Source organism: Myxocyprinus asiaticus, chromosome 2 (genome assembly GCF_019703515.2).
Source record: "Myxocyprinus asiaticus isolate MX2 ecotype Aquarium Trade chromosome 2, UBuf_Myxa_2, whole genome shotgun sequence".
Classification (NCBI taxonomy): domain Eukaryota; kingdom Metazoa; phylum Chordata; class Actinopteri; order Cypriniformes; family Catostomidae; genus Myxocyprinus; species Myxocyprinus asiaticus.
Window position 1 is genome coordinate 62,670,651 of NC_059345.1, and position 16,467 is coordinate 62,687,117.

The following is a 16,467-nucleotide window of genomic DNA, read 5'->3' on the forward strand; positions in this document are numbered from 1 at the left end:
AATTGTGCCTATTTATGAATTTCTTTATGAAAAGTACATTTTTATTTAAAAAGATTTTTTATTTTTAAATGTATGAGTTTACTAGAGAAGTAAAAGCAGCCAGCACTAAGTGGATCGGTCACAACGTAAAAACCCATGAATCCTGAAATTTCATGGCATGTGGAAAATAGTTATAATAAAGAATGAGTGGGTGTATCCAAACTTTTGACTGGTAGTGTAAATTAATAACTAAATGCACCTATTTATTTTGTAATATTCATTGAAAACACTATAATTAATTACCGTTATAACTTTGCCCTTTTCAGTAACCGTTGGTAAAAGTATACTTAAAATTAATCCCATCATAATTTTCTGTGAAGAAATCTGAACTTTATGTTTTTCACACCTTTATGTTTTAGTAATACTTAGCACTGTTCAATCAGTGCAAATTCAGGAAAAAAAAAAACATACATTGCGAACAGATCTTGCTCAATTTTGTATTTTTTAATTCATTAACCAAAACAACCACATAAACATAAAAAGGCTTTGTCCACAGGTATACAGTCGTGATGTGATAAGTGGCGTAGGGCTGCGCTCGAAAGTCAGAGGTCATCATGGTAATTTCAGTCAAAACTGCACCAACAGCTAAATATAATTTATTCCCGAAAGCAGAAGAAAGTGAAAGTTGAAAAAAAAGTTTGTCCTGTCCAGGCCTTGAATAAAATGTATTGAGTACAGGTGAATTTATGCAGTTTAATTTAGACAACAACTTCATGGCATATCAATGGACTAAACATAAAAATGAAATGTTCTTTCGACTGTTAGTTGTAATAAACTGAATCGAAAGGCAACTAAGTGGTACAATGCAAAACAAAATGTGCTCAATGATATGACTAATTTTGCTAGTATTAACTGGAGTGGTAAGGTATATTGTTGTATGTAATGTTCCAAAATGAATATACAAAATGCGCATGACATTTTTTTTTTTTACTTTACTGAAACCAAGACTTTCATTCTCTTTTGTGAATAATGACAAGCATCTGTAAGACTCAACAAGAAACATGCCCTCCATGTCTCTACCCTGAATATTACAGCACCAACAAACACAGTTTCTAATTACTTATTAAAGGAAACATCCACTACGAGACGAGCACTCCAGCGCCACCTTTAGATCCTCCTCCTTCACTCTCTTTGGCTTGACTGGCATCCGCTTTGCCCTGTTTGTCGTCCTCTCCGACTAATCGGATGTTGTAACGTTCACGGTATTCCGTCAGTTCGCGCCCCTTTGCCTGCATCTGTGTGTTAAGTGACTCCACAATCTTTGAAATCTGATAGAAAATAAAAAGAGACAAATTATAACAATGCCTGAAATGTGAAAACCAAACAATAGTGAATGTAGCAGCATATTTGTACCTGTTCTTTATTGTTTTCTAAAGCAGGCAAAACTTCTTTGACGGTCCTCTCCACCAGTACACCCCCAACTAAACGAAAGCACTTTCGTGAGGGATCTACTTCCTTTAGTGTGTCAATGACGAGGCTTGAGAGAGGAAAAATGTAACTTTTAGAGGAAGAACATGGCCAAAGATGCATTTTCTGCCTTTTAAATGCAGTAGAGGTCATCCATATGATTATCTGTGCCTTAAAAATGAAGGTAAAGGCTTGGGTTTCAGATTCCTAACAAAAGAGCCATGGTAACCATACATTTCACCACAATACCACAGTTACTAAAGTAAAGCTGTGTTGCCTTGCTTTTAAGGCCAAACTATACTTCGGTTTTCTGTGTTGATGATCATACTGTGCGGAGTATGCGCGACGCAAATTTCGTGACGTGCACGACAGATTTTCTCAACACATTTTGAGCATCGTTGGTGCGCATCGTTGGTGAATGCACCTGCTGTTGACTGTAGGTCAAGAGTATCACAAAGCAGTTGTTGTGTGCATGTGTCAAACGCGTTCGTATTCACGGTCAAAAGAGTATACTTTGAAACGCAACTCGGTCGACTCGGCACGATCCAATCAGGAACCCACAAAAACGTAGCATACCCGAGCCTTTAGGCACCGCTGTCAATTTCTACGAGCAAAACGTTTCTGCCTCTTAACCCTCTGCGGAATTGCCGGCGGGTCCAAAAGGGGGCGCTATGCTGCAAAAACCATTTACACTTAAAATGCTGAAGTCTCCGAATACAAGTCAGGCATATGAAAAATATTATTTGAAAGCTTTCATAGATAAAGCTTTCATAGATAACCATTACTTCTGCATTTATGTTACAAAAATATCAAAATAAGAACATCCGTGTCACAAATCAGCACCACCTAGAGGTCATGTGGTAGACATATTAATATGAATATAAAAGTATTTTAAATAGCACATAAATAGACAAATCATATATCAAATGAATGCTCTCATTCTGTACTGTGACTTAATTTTGTTGCTCTAATACCACAGTTTGAAAGATTTTCAAAAGAATCTCAAAATGAAATATTTCTTTAAGATATGAAATACAAATGTCTCTTTTATGAGCCGATCACTGCTTCTGTAAGCCTCAAATAGGTAAAGACTTTATATCTGCTTTTACCTTTGACAGTTTTCTAAAAAAGTAGATATTTTTTACTTGTCTGTGAGCTTGCTTGTGTAAATAATCCAATGTTATATCTTAGGTGACAAGAACAATCTATGTGGTCCAGCAGGAAAAGCATGCTAAACAAATCATTGGAAATATATGTTATCGACGAATGATAATACAATACCCATCGCAAAGGGGTAGATCTATCTTCTAGTCCACTCAGAGGCCGAGATATTTGATGAAACAATGGCGGTGGTGCATGAACTGAAAATTAGACTTAATATCTTTGAACGAGCACATCTGTGAGGGGTAAAATCAGTTAGAGCGCCATCTATATTTCAGATCGAAATTTTGTGATGGAAGGGGAGAAATTTTTTTTTCTAGTACTTGCTGTCATCTAGTGGAATAAAATAAGACTTTTTGGAGGGAGATGGCATGAACAGAACCAGAATTACATGCTTACAAATTTAGGACAACAAAACAAAATAAGATTTAAAGCAGAGCTGTCAGAAATAACGCATGCGATTAATTTAAAAAGCTTAACGCATTAATTTTTCTTAATCGCGATTAACACATTTACCGTTAATACAACATAAAAGCATGTTGGGCAGGGTGGAAATTTTGTTATGTGTCCCCCGGAGTCATCTCTCTCTCTCTCTCTCTCTCTCTCACACACACACACACACAAACTAGAGCCCTAATACCAAGGTGAGCCTACAAGCTTAGCATAAAATAGCATAACACAGCAGTCTGTTACGTTCTCTCCTTTGATAGAGCCGCGGAGGTTGTTATCTCAATAAATCATAGAATCTCTGCACACACACAACAGCGCTTCCATGATAAAAAAGATGGAGAAAGGACCTCTTAATGCTATTTGATGTACAAAACAAGCCCAGATGGGACTTGTGATAGAAATCAAGCATTTTAATTACCACAGAAGCATGTCAAGTCTTAACTATCACGAAAACACAGAGTGAGACGTTTTTGTCTGCAAGGGCTTTTCACGTAAAGTTCAAAGCGCCGCTGATGTTGACGCCCTGATGCGAAATATGAATGCAGCTTCATGACTGCTGTAGGAAAGTGGATAGCCACAGTCTACTAGCAGATTAATATTTTGGAGAATGAGTGTAAGAGATTTAATGCCCATTGCAATGAATATGCAACCTGACTTCCGGGTTGGCCAGCTAGGAGATGGCGGTGTAAGAAAACTTGCTCCCAGCACTTTGAGCTAAAAGTAGCCCACTACGACTCAAATTATTACAAACTTTTACTAAAATTTGATTCAGGTCTGTGGGCCTTGAAAATGCCAAAAGGAAAGAATAAGAAGTCAGTGCAGTACGAGTTACTCGAAGAAGACGGAGACAGCCAGGCTTACCCTGCTAGCAGCGCCATGGATGATAATGACATGTAAACGGGCCTCGATGGGGAACAAGCAGATAACGCAAACCTTGGCCTCATACTGAAAGAACTGAGGGAGTTTAGGAAAGACAATTCGAGACGAAATTAACAAAACTAACACTAGAATCAGGGAAGCTGAAGAGAGGATTGAGGCCGCTGACACCCGAATACAAGCTACGGAGGAAGCCATTACTGAGCTGCTGAAACTTCAGATTCACCTGGACTCTAAACTGACAGACTTGGAGGGCCACTCCAGACAAGATAATATTAGAATCCATGGAGTTAGAGGGAGCCAAGGAGAACTCTCCGTCAATGGTTTCCTATATTGAATACCTGCTGAGGGAAAATTTGGAGCTCTCTGCTTCTTTTGTACGAGGTACAAGCTGAATGAGCACATCGCGCTCTGATGCCAAGGCCGCCCTCAGACGCCTCACCGAGATCCATCGTAGCTAAACTGTCAGAAGCGGGGATTTCAACTTCTCGGAAGAAAGGTAAATCTTGATCACGACTACACGCCTGATGTTATGAAAAAGCGAAGAGAATATGCGGAAGCGAAAACGGTGTTAAAGGAGAAGAAGATCCAATTACAAACTCCGTTCCCGGCCATGCTAAGAGTTTTCTACCAGGAGGGAATAGTTCTGTATGGTTCGGCGGAGGAAGCAACCGGAGACATGGCAAAGAGGGGTACCAGTGACTGTCATCAAACACCCAGAGTCTCTTCTGGAACAGGTTCAGCTTTTATCGTGGTGTACGAGCAGGAGATCGGGGAACCGTGGAAGCACTGGTATGATTCGGGACTACAAGGAAAGGCTCCAGGCTTTTAGGCGCAGGATCCGGTGTGACTGAGAGTGTTTTAAGAGTAGTCTACTGAAACCTAGTGGGTGAGCCGAGAGTTATTTTGAGTCTCTATTAAAATCAAGGGGAGCCGAGGACAGGCACCGTTTTCAATCTTGAGATGACAGACTGTAAATAATGACTGCATATAAGAGTATAGTATCTTGTTGGCAATAACTAAGAATATAATTGTACAATGTCGGGGGTTGTCTCTTAGCCGCATACCCAAAGGGAAATCACCATGGACAAATGCTCGTTGGCAAACGAGGGCCCTCTTCCACCAGCCGGGAGGAGAGGCTTCCCCTCAAAGCCCTCTTTCCACCGGGGCTTATTTAGGATCAAAATTAAGATCCCAAAAATGGAAGTTAATTCTTTAGTTCTCATTGTTCTTACTATGTTCTTGCCCATCCGAGGGTATTTTTTTGCTGCCGCTCCCTGCAGCCATTGGGGTGTTGCCTTTGATAGATTTAGTTTACAATCGATATCTGTTCTGTTTTTTGTTTTTTTTTAGCCAAATGCAAGCAGTTACAATTTTAACTTATAACGTAAACGGTTTACTCAGTCCAATCAAAAGACGCAGGATATTATCCAAGCTGAAAAGAAATTACGTCGAAGATGCCCTTTTACAAGAAACACACCTTAAAGACAGAGCATGTTAAACTAAAAAGAATTGGTTTCAAGTACCAATTTTCATCATCATATTTGGCAGGCCATAGGAGGGGAGTGGCAATACTAATCTCCAGCAAAATAAATTTTGAACTCATATTTGAAAAGAAAGATACAGAGGGGATAGATATATATATATTGATAAGAGGAAAGTTGGGTGGATCACTGATAACTTTATTAAACATTTATGCTCCTCCTTACTCTGAATGGAAATTGTTTTACTTGATAGTGGCAGAAACTCAGGCGGTCCTGATTTGCGGAGGGGACTTTAACATTAGACTTAATCCTAAACTTGATTCTTCAAATGCATTCATAACTCAGCCTAAACTAAGCAAGAAATTTGACTCAGTGATGAATGATATTGGGTTAATAGATGTTTGGAGAGAATTAAACCCATTAAGGAGGGACTATACATACTTCTCCAACCCCCATTCCGTTTACTCTAGGATAGATTATTTTTTTATCTTTGGCAGAGACATACATAGGGTTGGCAACTGTGACATAGGCATTATGGACCTGTCAGACCATAGTCCTCTTTACTTAAAACTGAATCTTGATTTGGATCAAAGAAATACTTTGTGTTTGCATTTAAATTGGAGACCCTGTATCTGGGTGCCCTGCCTTCAGGAAATACTACCTCTTATACCAGATACCTTTTCCATATTCTAATTTGGCTTTTCCACTGCACGGTACAGCTCGACTCTGCTCGCTTTTTGGGGGTTTTCCACTGTGGATAGTACCTGATACCTTTTTAAGTACCACCTCGGTCGAGGTTCCAAGCGAGCCGAGCCGATACTAAATGTGACGTCAAAACCCTGCAGATCACTGATTGGTCAGAGAGAATCGTCACTACCAGCGTCACTGGATTTGCGACACGGGACATCAACCCGCTAGTTTTAAAGTCAGCAACAGCGACAGCAATATCATTTGTTCACGTGACTTTCGAATTGTAAAAAGAAATGGCTGTGCGCAAAATCACGCCGTGGTCCATAAACAAGGTGCAGACGTTCCTCTCGTTAGTGATGAATGAAACGATGCGAAACGAAAAAGTCCTTCAGGAAGTGTCTCAGCTGTTGGCCGCACATGACTACCACCTGACCTACCAACAGTGTAGGGAAAAGTTAAAAAAACTTAAGTGACTACAGAACGATCAAGGACCACAACAGCCAGAGTGATTCAAACCAAAGTGAAAGTGGTTCGACCAAATGGACGCTATCTATGGCAATAGTCCGGCGAGCAACGGGAGGGAGAGTGCCCTGGACTCGGTGTTGTCGGAGTCCACGATGGAGGATGGTACGTTTTGTTAACTCTATATTCTGCTTGAAAGCTTCACTTTATTTAGTTGACCAGCTACTGGAAAGCTTGCTTCTACAACAAGCAGGCCAATTTAACTGTTACACTTGTGTAAATTCACCATCCAACAACTGCTTTATGCAGCACAATGAGCTAGTAGCTAACAGCTAGCGGTCGTGTTATTGTTTATGGTTAGTAATGTTTGTGTCATGTTTAAGATGATGTCACGGCAGTAGAGGTGGCGCAATTATGACGATCAGCCTATAATCCCACCCACGTTGAGGCGGCACTAAACTGCAGTGGAAAAGCAAGCTCAGAAACGTAAAGCGAGCAGATTCGAGTCGAACCGAACCGTAACGTGCAGTGGAAAAGTGCCATAAGTGCAGCTGGCAGAAAAGCCATTACTAGAAAGTGGCTAAAACCAGAAATACCTACAATGGATGATTGGACTGACATTATTTATGGTATCTTTAGGATGGAAAGAATAACATTTTCTATTAGACTGCAACAGGAAAAGTTTTTGAAAATTTGGGAGAGTTGGATTTTGTACATTACACCTGTATGTCCATCATTTGTTTGATGTGAATTTCTGTCATTCCAAAAAAAAAAAAGTGAGTGAATATAGCATCAGGAAGGTACACCCCAACATTCTGGTTCTATTTATTATATTCTGTTTTCACTTATGTATTTTGTTTTCTATACCTGCATTTTATATTTATTTTATTGATCCTTACTTGCTTCTGTATCATATATTGTTGCTCAGCTTTATTATTTTCGGTTTTTACAGAAGGCAGAGATAGATAAGGCTTCTAAGTCTTGTTACAATGATCACATTGTTTGTATGGATCTCTGTATATTCCAATAAAAAGAGAATAAAAAAAATGAATATGCAACCTATGGGGAGACTAGTTCTTTTAATTAGTCAAACTTCCAGTTAGACTTTGGGAAACATTTAATGTTACTTGAATTGGTGCTACTTTAGTGCATCGCTATCTTTATTGTGGAAGGCTTTGTTTGGAAAATGTTAAAAAAGCATTATATTTTGTTTTGTTTCGTTCTCCAAAATGCATTTTGACAGGAAAATAATTATATATATAGTGTCAAATTTCAGCATTTTCAAAATATGCGATTAACTACAAAAAAAAATTTTTTACATTTTAATCGACTGAAAGCACTAATTTAAAGACATTATAAGGGCTTTTCTAAGAACCTGTCTATGAACATGTGTCAGATGGACACTTTTGGAGTGTGCCACTTTGGTTGCGTCGTGTCAATAAACACAGCGTTTTTAAGACATCATGTCAAGTTAAATGTAGTTTAAAACTTGAAAAAACAACCCCTACATTCGTAGTTGCACTCTGTCCAACGGGTCCTCATCTTGTGCTGTCTGCTTTCAGGAAGTGTGGTTTGTTGCCTGTACAGTTGGAGTTGCGCCTACTGCCCCCTGCTGACTGAGACTCGTAAATACATGAAGGTGGTACTTCAAGCTTGAATTGTTCCGGTGGTACCTTATTACAGTCCGGAGGCATGATTAATAGTATTAACTTTAATAATTTTTTATATAATTAATTATAAAATGCATGCTTTTGGAGCATTAAATTGACAGCCCGAAATTTTATAGAAAGTTGATAAAAACTATGATTACCATGGCAAATGTTTGAAATGGATGTCAAGGCAACGCATAAATCAGTGCATGCCAGAAGGGAAGGTTTCCCATAAAATATCACTTTTTATATTTCAGTTGACATTTTTAATACACACACACACACACACCTGTGTTCATTGATCTCCATCTCAAACTCTGCCGCTTTGGAAGCCATACTGCGCTGCTCTTGTCGCATCCTCTGAAAAGTAGCCACCACCTGATACAAACACAAACACACACATAAATCATTCCCATATGATCATATCGATCTGGCCAATATTGCCAAATGTGACTGAAATTAACAGTAAATGATTAACCCTTTTCTGAAGTGGTTATTTTTAAAAGCATTATCTTAAATTACTAAAAAAAAAAAAAAAAAAAAAAAAAAAAAGCATCTTGGCATCTCAAAAGTATTTGCCAAAGTTGACAAATTTTTGCCCTATAACTACTGTCCTGATATTGGGTTATAATGACCCCACACCTTGCCACCTTTCTTTTTTTTTATTTTTTTTTATTTTTTTATCAAAACAACCTTCTGTTATTTTTTCTTTTCAAACAATTTATGTTGCTCCACCATTAATTAATAAAAATTTATTTATTTTTTCAGTCTTGATACATTTTTTTGTGACCAGACATTTACCTTAAAGGGATAGTTCACCCAAAAATGAAAATTCTCTCATCATTTACTCACCCTCATGCCATCCCAGAAACAGATCAATCTTTAAGTCAATTTTTTACTATAAATCTCCACTTTTGCATTCTGAAAGATAAAAGAGATTTATAGCTACAAAGGATTGAAATATTGATCTGTTTCACACTTAAAATGATTGCATTGATTCAGAAAACATATATTAAACCAGTTAAGTTGTGTGGGATACTTTTATGTTGCCTTTATGTGATTTTAAGAGCTTGAAAGGTCTGGTCACCATTCACTTGTATTGTACAGACCAACAGAGCAGAGATGTTCTTCTAAAAATCTTAAATTGTCTGCAGAAGAAAGAAAGTCTTACACATCTGGGATGGCATGAGGGTGAGTAAATTATGAGAGAATTTTCATTTTTAAGTGAACTATACCTTTAAAGTGTGCCTTAAGCCCCGTTCTACTACACTGGTTTTAATATCTGATTTCACTTGAACCACAATATTCTAAATTGGCTCTTTATCATTAACACGTAAACAACAACAACAACAAAAGAGTACGCATACTATTGTACCGTATCGTAATACTGGTCATCATATAGGTTATCAGCTATAACATTATAATAAAAAATAATTATCGGAAGCAGTACTACCAAAATGTCTATTTCGGTTCATCCCTTACTATGAGTTAACAAATGAGTGCATGCATCAATTCATTTAAAGGTGCTGTTTTGTTCCTCAGTGTTAACTTGCATTTTTACTAATAATTAATATCGCTTTCATCTAACAGTATCTTCCATCTCATACGTGTATGAGATGCATGGCTAGAATAGTGACAGGTATGCACACGACGCATTTTCCTTAAAGAGACAGCGGGGGATGAACTGGTTTCTTATGGGTGTAGACTCATTCTATCTATCCTGAACAACCCACATTTGTAGAGGTATTATTACAGACTAATGCACCGATGCGCCACTACAAAGGAACACTGTTAATCAAACACTCATACACACAGAGCGAGAGACGAGACGAAACAAAACTACAAAGCTCCCATTATAATAACCGTTATTTGTTATTTCTAAAAGGAGCATTCTAGTTTTACTGCGTCGCATCGTTCCCTCAAAGTGTAGATGGGGTGTTCATTTAAACGCCTGATGTCCCGTTACCTGCTCGGCGGAAGGAGCGGACTGCTTTCCACCGCCTTTACCGCTCGTGCTGTTGCTACTGTTCGCTGCCATGATGAACTGCACGCCGACCGCACCTCTAACGTCAGGACCCCAAAGCGTCACATGTGCGGCTGACCGCGAACTTGCCTGACTGAAGTTGCTTCTCTCTCCGAGCAGAAATGTATCCTGCGTTCCAAACGGGATCATTTCGCCTCCGAAGGGCACTTCGAAGGGTGAACGATTGTGGCCGCCATGTTGAAGGGTCGTTCCAAACCGCAGAGCACATAAATAGTTGCTTCGAAGGGCCCTTCGAAACGGGCGTTTCCGTAGGGTTCAACAAGGACACTTCGCTGCCAACCGGACCCGGAGCAAACGTCACAAATATGGATGTTTGCGAAGTGTTGTTAATGTAAGGGCGAATGTCAATCGAAATGGATCATCCCTATGCCCTACTCAGTACGAAAGACAGAGCTCTTGATGTGGGCACTCTGAAGGGAACATGGCATTACAGTTTAAATGTAGCCTTCACAAAAAGTTTTCTGAAAGGGCCCTTTATGATAAAATTTTTACTTTCTTACTTTTGTTTGGAACGACTTTTCGAATGGCGTCCCCTTTGCGAAGTGCCCTTTAAGGGTGCAAAAATACCGTTTGGAAAACACCCTTAATAAAACCAGCTGCAACTGCAAAACATGTGATATCCCTTCATCTCCATAGTTTGTAAAAGCTTTTAATTATTAGAATCAAGGGCGTAGATTGGCTTGAACATTAAATAATAACGTTCTAGGAATGTTCTCTGTAGGTTATTTTTTTGTAACCAAAAAATAACCTTCCCAGAACGTTGCAGGGAGGTTTTTTTGAGACAACCTAAAGAGAACCTATACAGAACGTTCTCTCTTGGTTATTTTTAGGTTTTATTTTTATAACCAAAAAATAACCTTCCCAGAACGTTCCAGGGAGTTTTTTTTTTTTTAGAACCTAAAGAGAACCTATACAGAATGTTCTCTCTTGGTTATTTTTAGGTTTTATTTTTATAACCAAAAAATAACCTTCCCAGAACATTCCAGGGAGTTTGTTTTTTTTTAGAACCTAAAGAGAACCTATACAGAATGTTCTCTCTTGGTTATTTTTAGGTTTTATTTTTATAACCAAAAATTAACCTTCCCAGAACGTTGCAGGGAGGTTTTTTTTTTTTTTTTTTTTTTTTTTTTTTTTTTTTGAGAACCTAAAGAGAACCTATACTGAACGTTCTCTCTTGGTTATTTTTAGGTTTTAAATTTATAACCAAAAAAGAACCTACCCAGAACGTTGCAGGGAGGTTTTTTCTGAGAACCTATACAGAACGTTCTCTTTTATGTACCATTAAGGAGTTTTTTTATACAAGAATTCAGCATGAACAGTATAATGTATGCAGTTTGAGGTGAAAATGCATTAATGGCTGATGCACATAAAAAATTCAACCTTTCACAGCTGAAAATAAACCAACTTGCATGATTTTGATATGCACACTTTCTACATCCCTCTACAGAAATCAAGGGCTTGCACAATTTAAAGATTCAAATTGTGTTCAATTCACCCTGTGATGAGTTAGCTCCACAAGCCTGAGATAATATTACATTATTATAATCAGACAGTAGAGGACGCTCATGCAATGTTTTTAATGTTTCCTTACCATTTTCCTGGAAGGCCTCCAACACTGTCTGCCTTATCTTGAACACCCATTTCAGGATCTGAAGCAATTTACTAGTCAACTGATGAGTTGAATCAGGTCTGATAGGGAATGTGTAGTGTTGGAACCACTTTCAAACAGCATTTACAAGTGCGTTTAAGCGCATTATCAGTATCACACAAAGATATCGCCTGACAAATGTTTGTTACCCACATGTGCTCAATCATGTTGTGCTTCATCAGTATTTCTTTACACTTATTGACAATTTTACAGTGCACAATCATGAATCTTGTCATCTGACAATTGTAACATAAAAGGGTTCAGTTGTAAGACTATATGTTTAATGCCAAATACTGCCCTGTCTCTGAAAGGAACAATGGGGATCTGCATAATATGCCAAGGGCACCGATAGTAATAAAACATTTTGAAAATCTGGACGAATACTGGCCAGACAGTTACTCCACATGAATAAAGTGGCAAAACAGTCCTGTACTCCGACTTACTGGGGATGATGTCAGGTAAGACACTATATAAATATGCAATGGTAAAAAATGAGAAATCTTTAAGCATTGTTGGGCCGTAATCTCTTGGGCAAAACAAAACAACAGTTTTGTTAAAACAGGAACAAGTGGAATAACAGAGCAAATAGTTTTATTACAACAGGAACAATGAAAGGAATATCTGGGTAAATGGTTTTATTGAAATAGGAACAATAAAAGGGGAAGAAAAACAACACAGAGTAACACATTTTACAATGGTGCAGTTTGGAGCCTGCATGTAAAATGAAATAGCTCCAGCTTCACACACAGTGTTTCTGCAAGAGTGGGCAACAAAACACCCCATAAAGAATAATGTCACTGGCCTCTCAGGGGAATAAAAAAAGGACACCCATAGCTGCCCATCAATAGCAAGAACATTGCTGAAAACGCCAAGACTCATTAAAATAGTGATGTCAGGGATGGAGTGTGTCCATTTTAAATTAAGAGAGCCTTGCAGCTGCAGCACTATCCAAAGGAAATAAAGAATTAGCAGCATATTGGGAACATTTAAATGTTGATTTCACTTGGCTACTAGATATTAAAAGATGGGAAACCCGAATATATCAAACTGGTGTTTACCAACAGCTTTCCTTGAAGCCCAACAATTAGGATGTCTCCCTTATCTGACACACTTATTTCAGGTCTTGAAGCAATTTACTATTCAACTGATAAACTGTTTGAAGACTTCAAAATACACCTTTTGTGTTCCAAGGAATAACATTCAGAGTGACATTACGTAAAGTAAATAATGAAAGAATTTCCATTTTTAAGTGCACTATTCGTATACGCTTTTGCTACTTGTGAAATCCAGCAAATTATATATGGGTTATCATTTGCAGTCTTTCCCCAAGGATTTTTTTTTTCAGCAGGGGTGCCATCACTGTCTTTCCTGTAACACTGACACTGACAGCACCACACAAACCAGCCAAATGTGTTAAAGGGATAGTCCACCCTTTAACAAGGGATTTGGGATTTGGGTGAACTATCCCTTTAAAGAGGGCCACCGCCCTAAATTTTATGACAAAGTGTTTGTGCTGCTATTATTATTATAACTATTGTTGTTTTTATGTTTTTGTTGTTAAAAGTTACAACAAATATGCTGTTTTTTATTAGTTATTTTTCTCAGTATTAGTAGCTACTATTCAAACAATTATGAACATATTGTTTGTATACAGATACACAAAACGACTCAACTTTGCTTGTTGAAAATTTATAAATGGAAAAAATAAAAATATTTGATGAACACTGACTCAGATTTTTGAGCCAAGTGGATTTTGAATGCACCTTCTAAAAGACAATAAATAAATATATTCACATTTGATAATTAAGTTCCACAATTGTTGTAGGTACAAAAATCACCGTTTTGAAGCCTAAATATGTCATTTACATGATTCGCGCACAACAGTTGAGTTTTTGCTGGCAATATAACAAAAAGAAGAGTTTTAGCATTTAATGAGTATTATAACCTATATCCATTGAAATGTCAGCCTTCAGTGAAAATTCCTTTTGCCGATCGAGTGCTTTTAGGACAGCAGCACGAGCACAAGAACTCAGCGAGCACTCAGGGAATCTGCCTGGGCTGTTTTTCTGAGACACCTCAACATATGTATTGCAAATGTCAAAATGTGGGGTCACATGACATCATGCGAGAAGCAGACGTGTGAGCGGCTAGCTCTGCGCACTTTGCTGGTTTTTTATTAATTATTTTCATGTTATAACCGATGAGATTCGATAAACCCAATTACATATTTGCTCTTTGAGGTAAACATGGCAAAGAAGTCAAAATCCTCAGACTCTGGAGACATTAAAAGACACTTACGTGTTCAAGCTGAGGCCTCTGACGGGACTGCGAGCCGGGGACTTGATTTGGACGGCACGTCGGGAGATTAAATCCAGCGTCAACTGTCCAACATCTCGGTGATGCTGACGAAGGTTGAGTTGGTCACAAGAGTGACAGATGTTGAGAAACGAATCAATTGTCTGGAATCATTGGAAAGGGAATTATCCGCCCGCATCCAAAACAAACTTGGAATTTATTTTGGAAAAACTGGAAGATCTCGAAAATAGGAATCGAAGGAACAATATTTGAATTGTTGGAATTCCTGAACATGAAGAGGGCAGAGATATGGTGAAATTCCTAGACGAGTTCTTTCCGAGTCTGCCTGACATGACAGGCCATCAGCTGGAAATCGAGCGAGCTCACAGAGTCCAGGCTCACAGATCTGCTGAGGGAGACAGGCCCCGATCAATTCTAGCCAAATGTCTGAGAACATCCGATAAAGATTTCGTGTTGCGCCAGGCGAGGAGCAAAGGAAAGCTTTCTTGGAAGAATCACAATATTTTCTTGTTCCTGGATTTTGCAAATTCGACAAGAGAGAAACACGATTGGTTCAAGGAATGTAAGAAACTCTTACATCAATGGAAGATCGCTTTTGCACTGATGTTTCCGGCAAAACTGAGAATAGACTCCAAGGACGGCAGCAAAGTATTTTTATGCCCCAAAAAGGCACTGGCCTTCATACAAACTATGGGTGAGTAAACCATTTGGTGTTTCTTATGTGACTGGACTGACTCGCTGTTCAGTGTCTCGACTGTCTAAGGAAGCTGGGCGCCATTTTTTGTTTCTTTCTGCGTTGGCTCCTCCTAGCGGCTGGAGTTTGTTTTGTGGCATGACAAGTTCCTGGCCAGATTGAGAATGGACACTATGGATGACTGCAAAATATCTACATGCTCACATAAAGGATGTCTTTTATAAAGTTGACAGACTGAGTAAATCATGATGTATTTTTTTTTAATGCGGCCTCCAAGTGAATTTGACTCTAGATCATCCAAGGAGTGGTGGTGGTGTAGTGGACTAAAGCATTGAACTGGTATGCAGAAGGTTGTTGGTTCAATCCCCCCAGCCACCACCACCATTGTGTCCTTGAGCAAGGCATTTAACTCCAGGTTGCTCCAGGGGGATTGTCCCTGTAATCAGGGCACTGTAAGTTGCTTTGGATAAAAGTGTCTGTCAAATGTAAATTAACCAGGATGCCTGTTTTGTTTCTTTATGTGCTGGCTCCGCCTAGCGGCTGGAGTTTGTTTTGTGGAATAACACTCCTTCGGGTCAGCTGTGGATGAATCTCATCTTTCTTTGTGCTTATGCCTCCTGTTGACTGGAGTTTGTTTTGTGGAGTAATTTTAAGGGACATTAGAATGATCACGTCATCTGCTGCACTCATAACAGCCGGCTCACTGAACAATTCTGTCTGTCCGAGAAAACTGAACGGCTTTATATCAGCTGGAATTTGTTTTGTGGAGAAACACACCTTCAAGACAGTTCTGTGAATGAATCTACATGTTCTTTGTGTTTATTCTGCCTGTTGGCTGGGGTCTGTTATACAAAGTATTTTCTGCCTCACAAAATTTGTATAGAAGCACCGGACTTGAGCAATCCGATGGCAAAGTTGTCGCGGGGGTTCTCGCATACGTACATGGACTCTTTGAGTTTAGAGGGATTGAAGCCGGTTGGCGCTGTTGTGCGCGGGGTTAATGCGCACGTTTTTCTTTTTTTTGTTTGTTTTGTTCAGGGGGAAGTTCGGGGTTTGATTGTTTCACTAATGGGGAATGTGGTCTGTATAATCTTGCTTTTGACACACAATTTTTTTTTTTTATTATATCAATATGTCGATTGTTAATATGAGTGGATTATCTCTCTCCACACGGAATGTCAATGGGTTGGGGCACCCCATAAAAAGAAGGAAGGTTATTTCTTTTCTTAAGCGTAAGAAATATGATAGTCTTTCTTCAAGAAACGCATCTTTCCCCACAGGAAGCTGAAAAATTGGGAAGATATGGGGTGGGCATGTTTTCTTTAGTGCTGGCTCAAGTAAGAGTAGGGGTGTCATTATACTGATAAATAAACATCTACAATTCAAATTTCTCAAACAGATTAAAGATAAAATAGGAAGAGTCATTATAGTTTTAGCAGACATTCAGGGGCAAAGGTTGATTTTGGCTAATATTTATGCACCTAACACTGATGATCGGGGCTTTTTTATAGATCTTGAAGGGATGTTGCAAACTGCTGGCACCCCTC

The 16,467-nt window shown here is 38.7% G+C and overlaps 1 protein-coding gene across 1 annotated transcript; it reads right to left on the reverse strand.

Annotated features, from left to right (window-relative positions):
- Window positions 1-462: 462 nt before the first annotated feature.
- Window positions 463-10,471, reverse strand: LOC127453287 (prefoldin subunit 2-like). The gene is made up of 4 exons (XM_051719550.1): window positions 10,185-10,471; window positions 8,508-8,596; window positions 1,393-1,516; window positions 463-1,307 (listed from the first exon to the last, which is right to left on the reverse strand). The coding sequence occupies exons 1-4, from the start codon at window positions 10,389-10,391 to the stop codon at window positions 1,119-1,121; spliced, it is 609 nt and encodes a 202-aa protein (XP_051575510.1). The 5' UTR covers window positions 10,392-10,471; the 3' UTR covers window positions 463-1,118.
- Window positions 10,472-16,467: the final 5,996 nt, after the last annotated feature.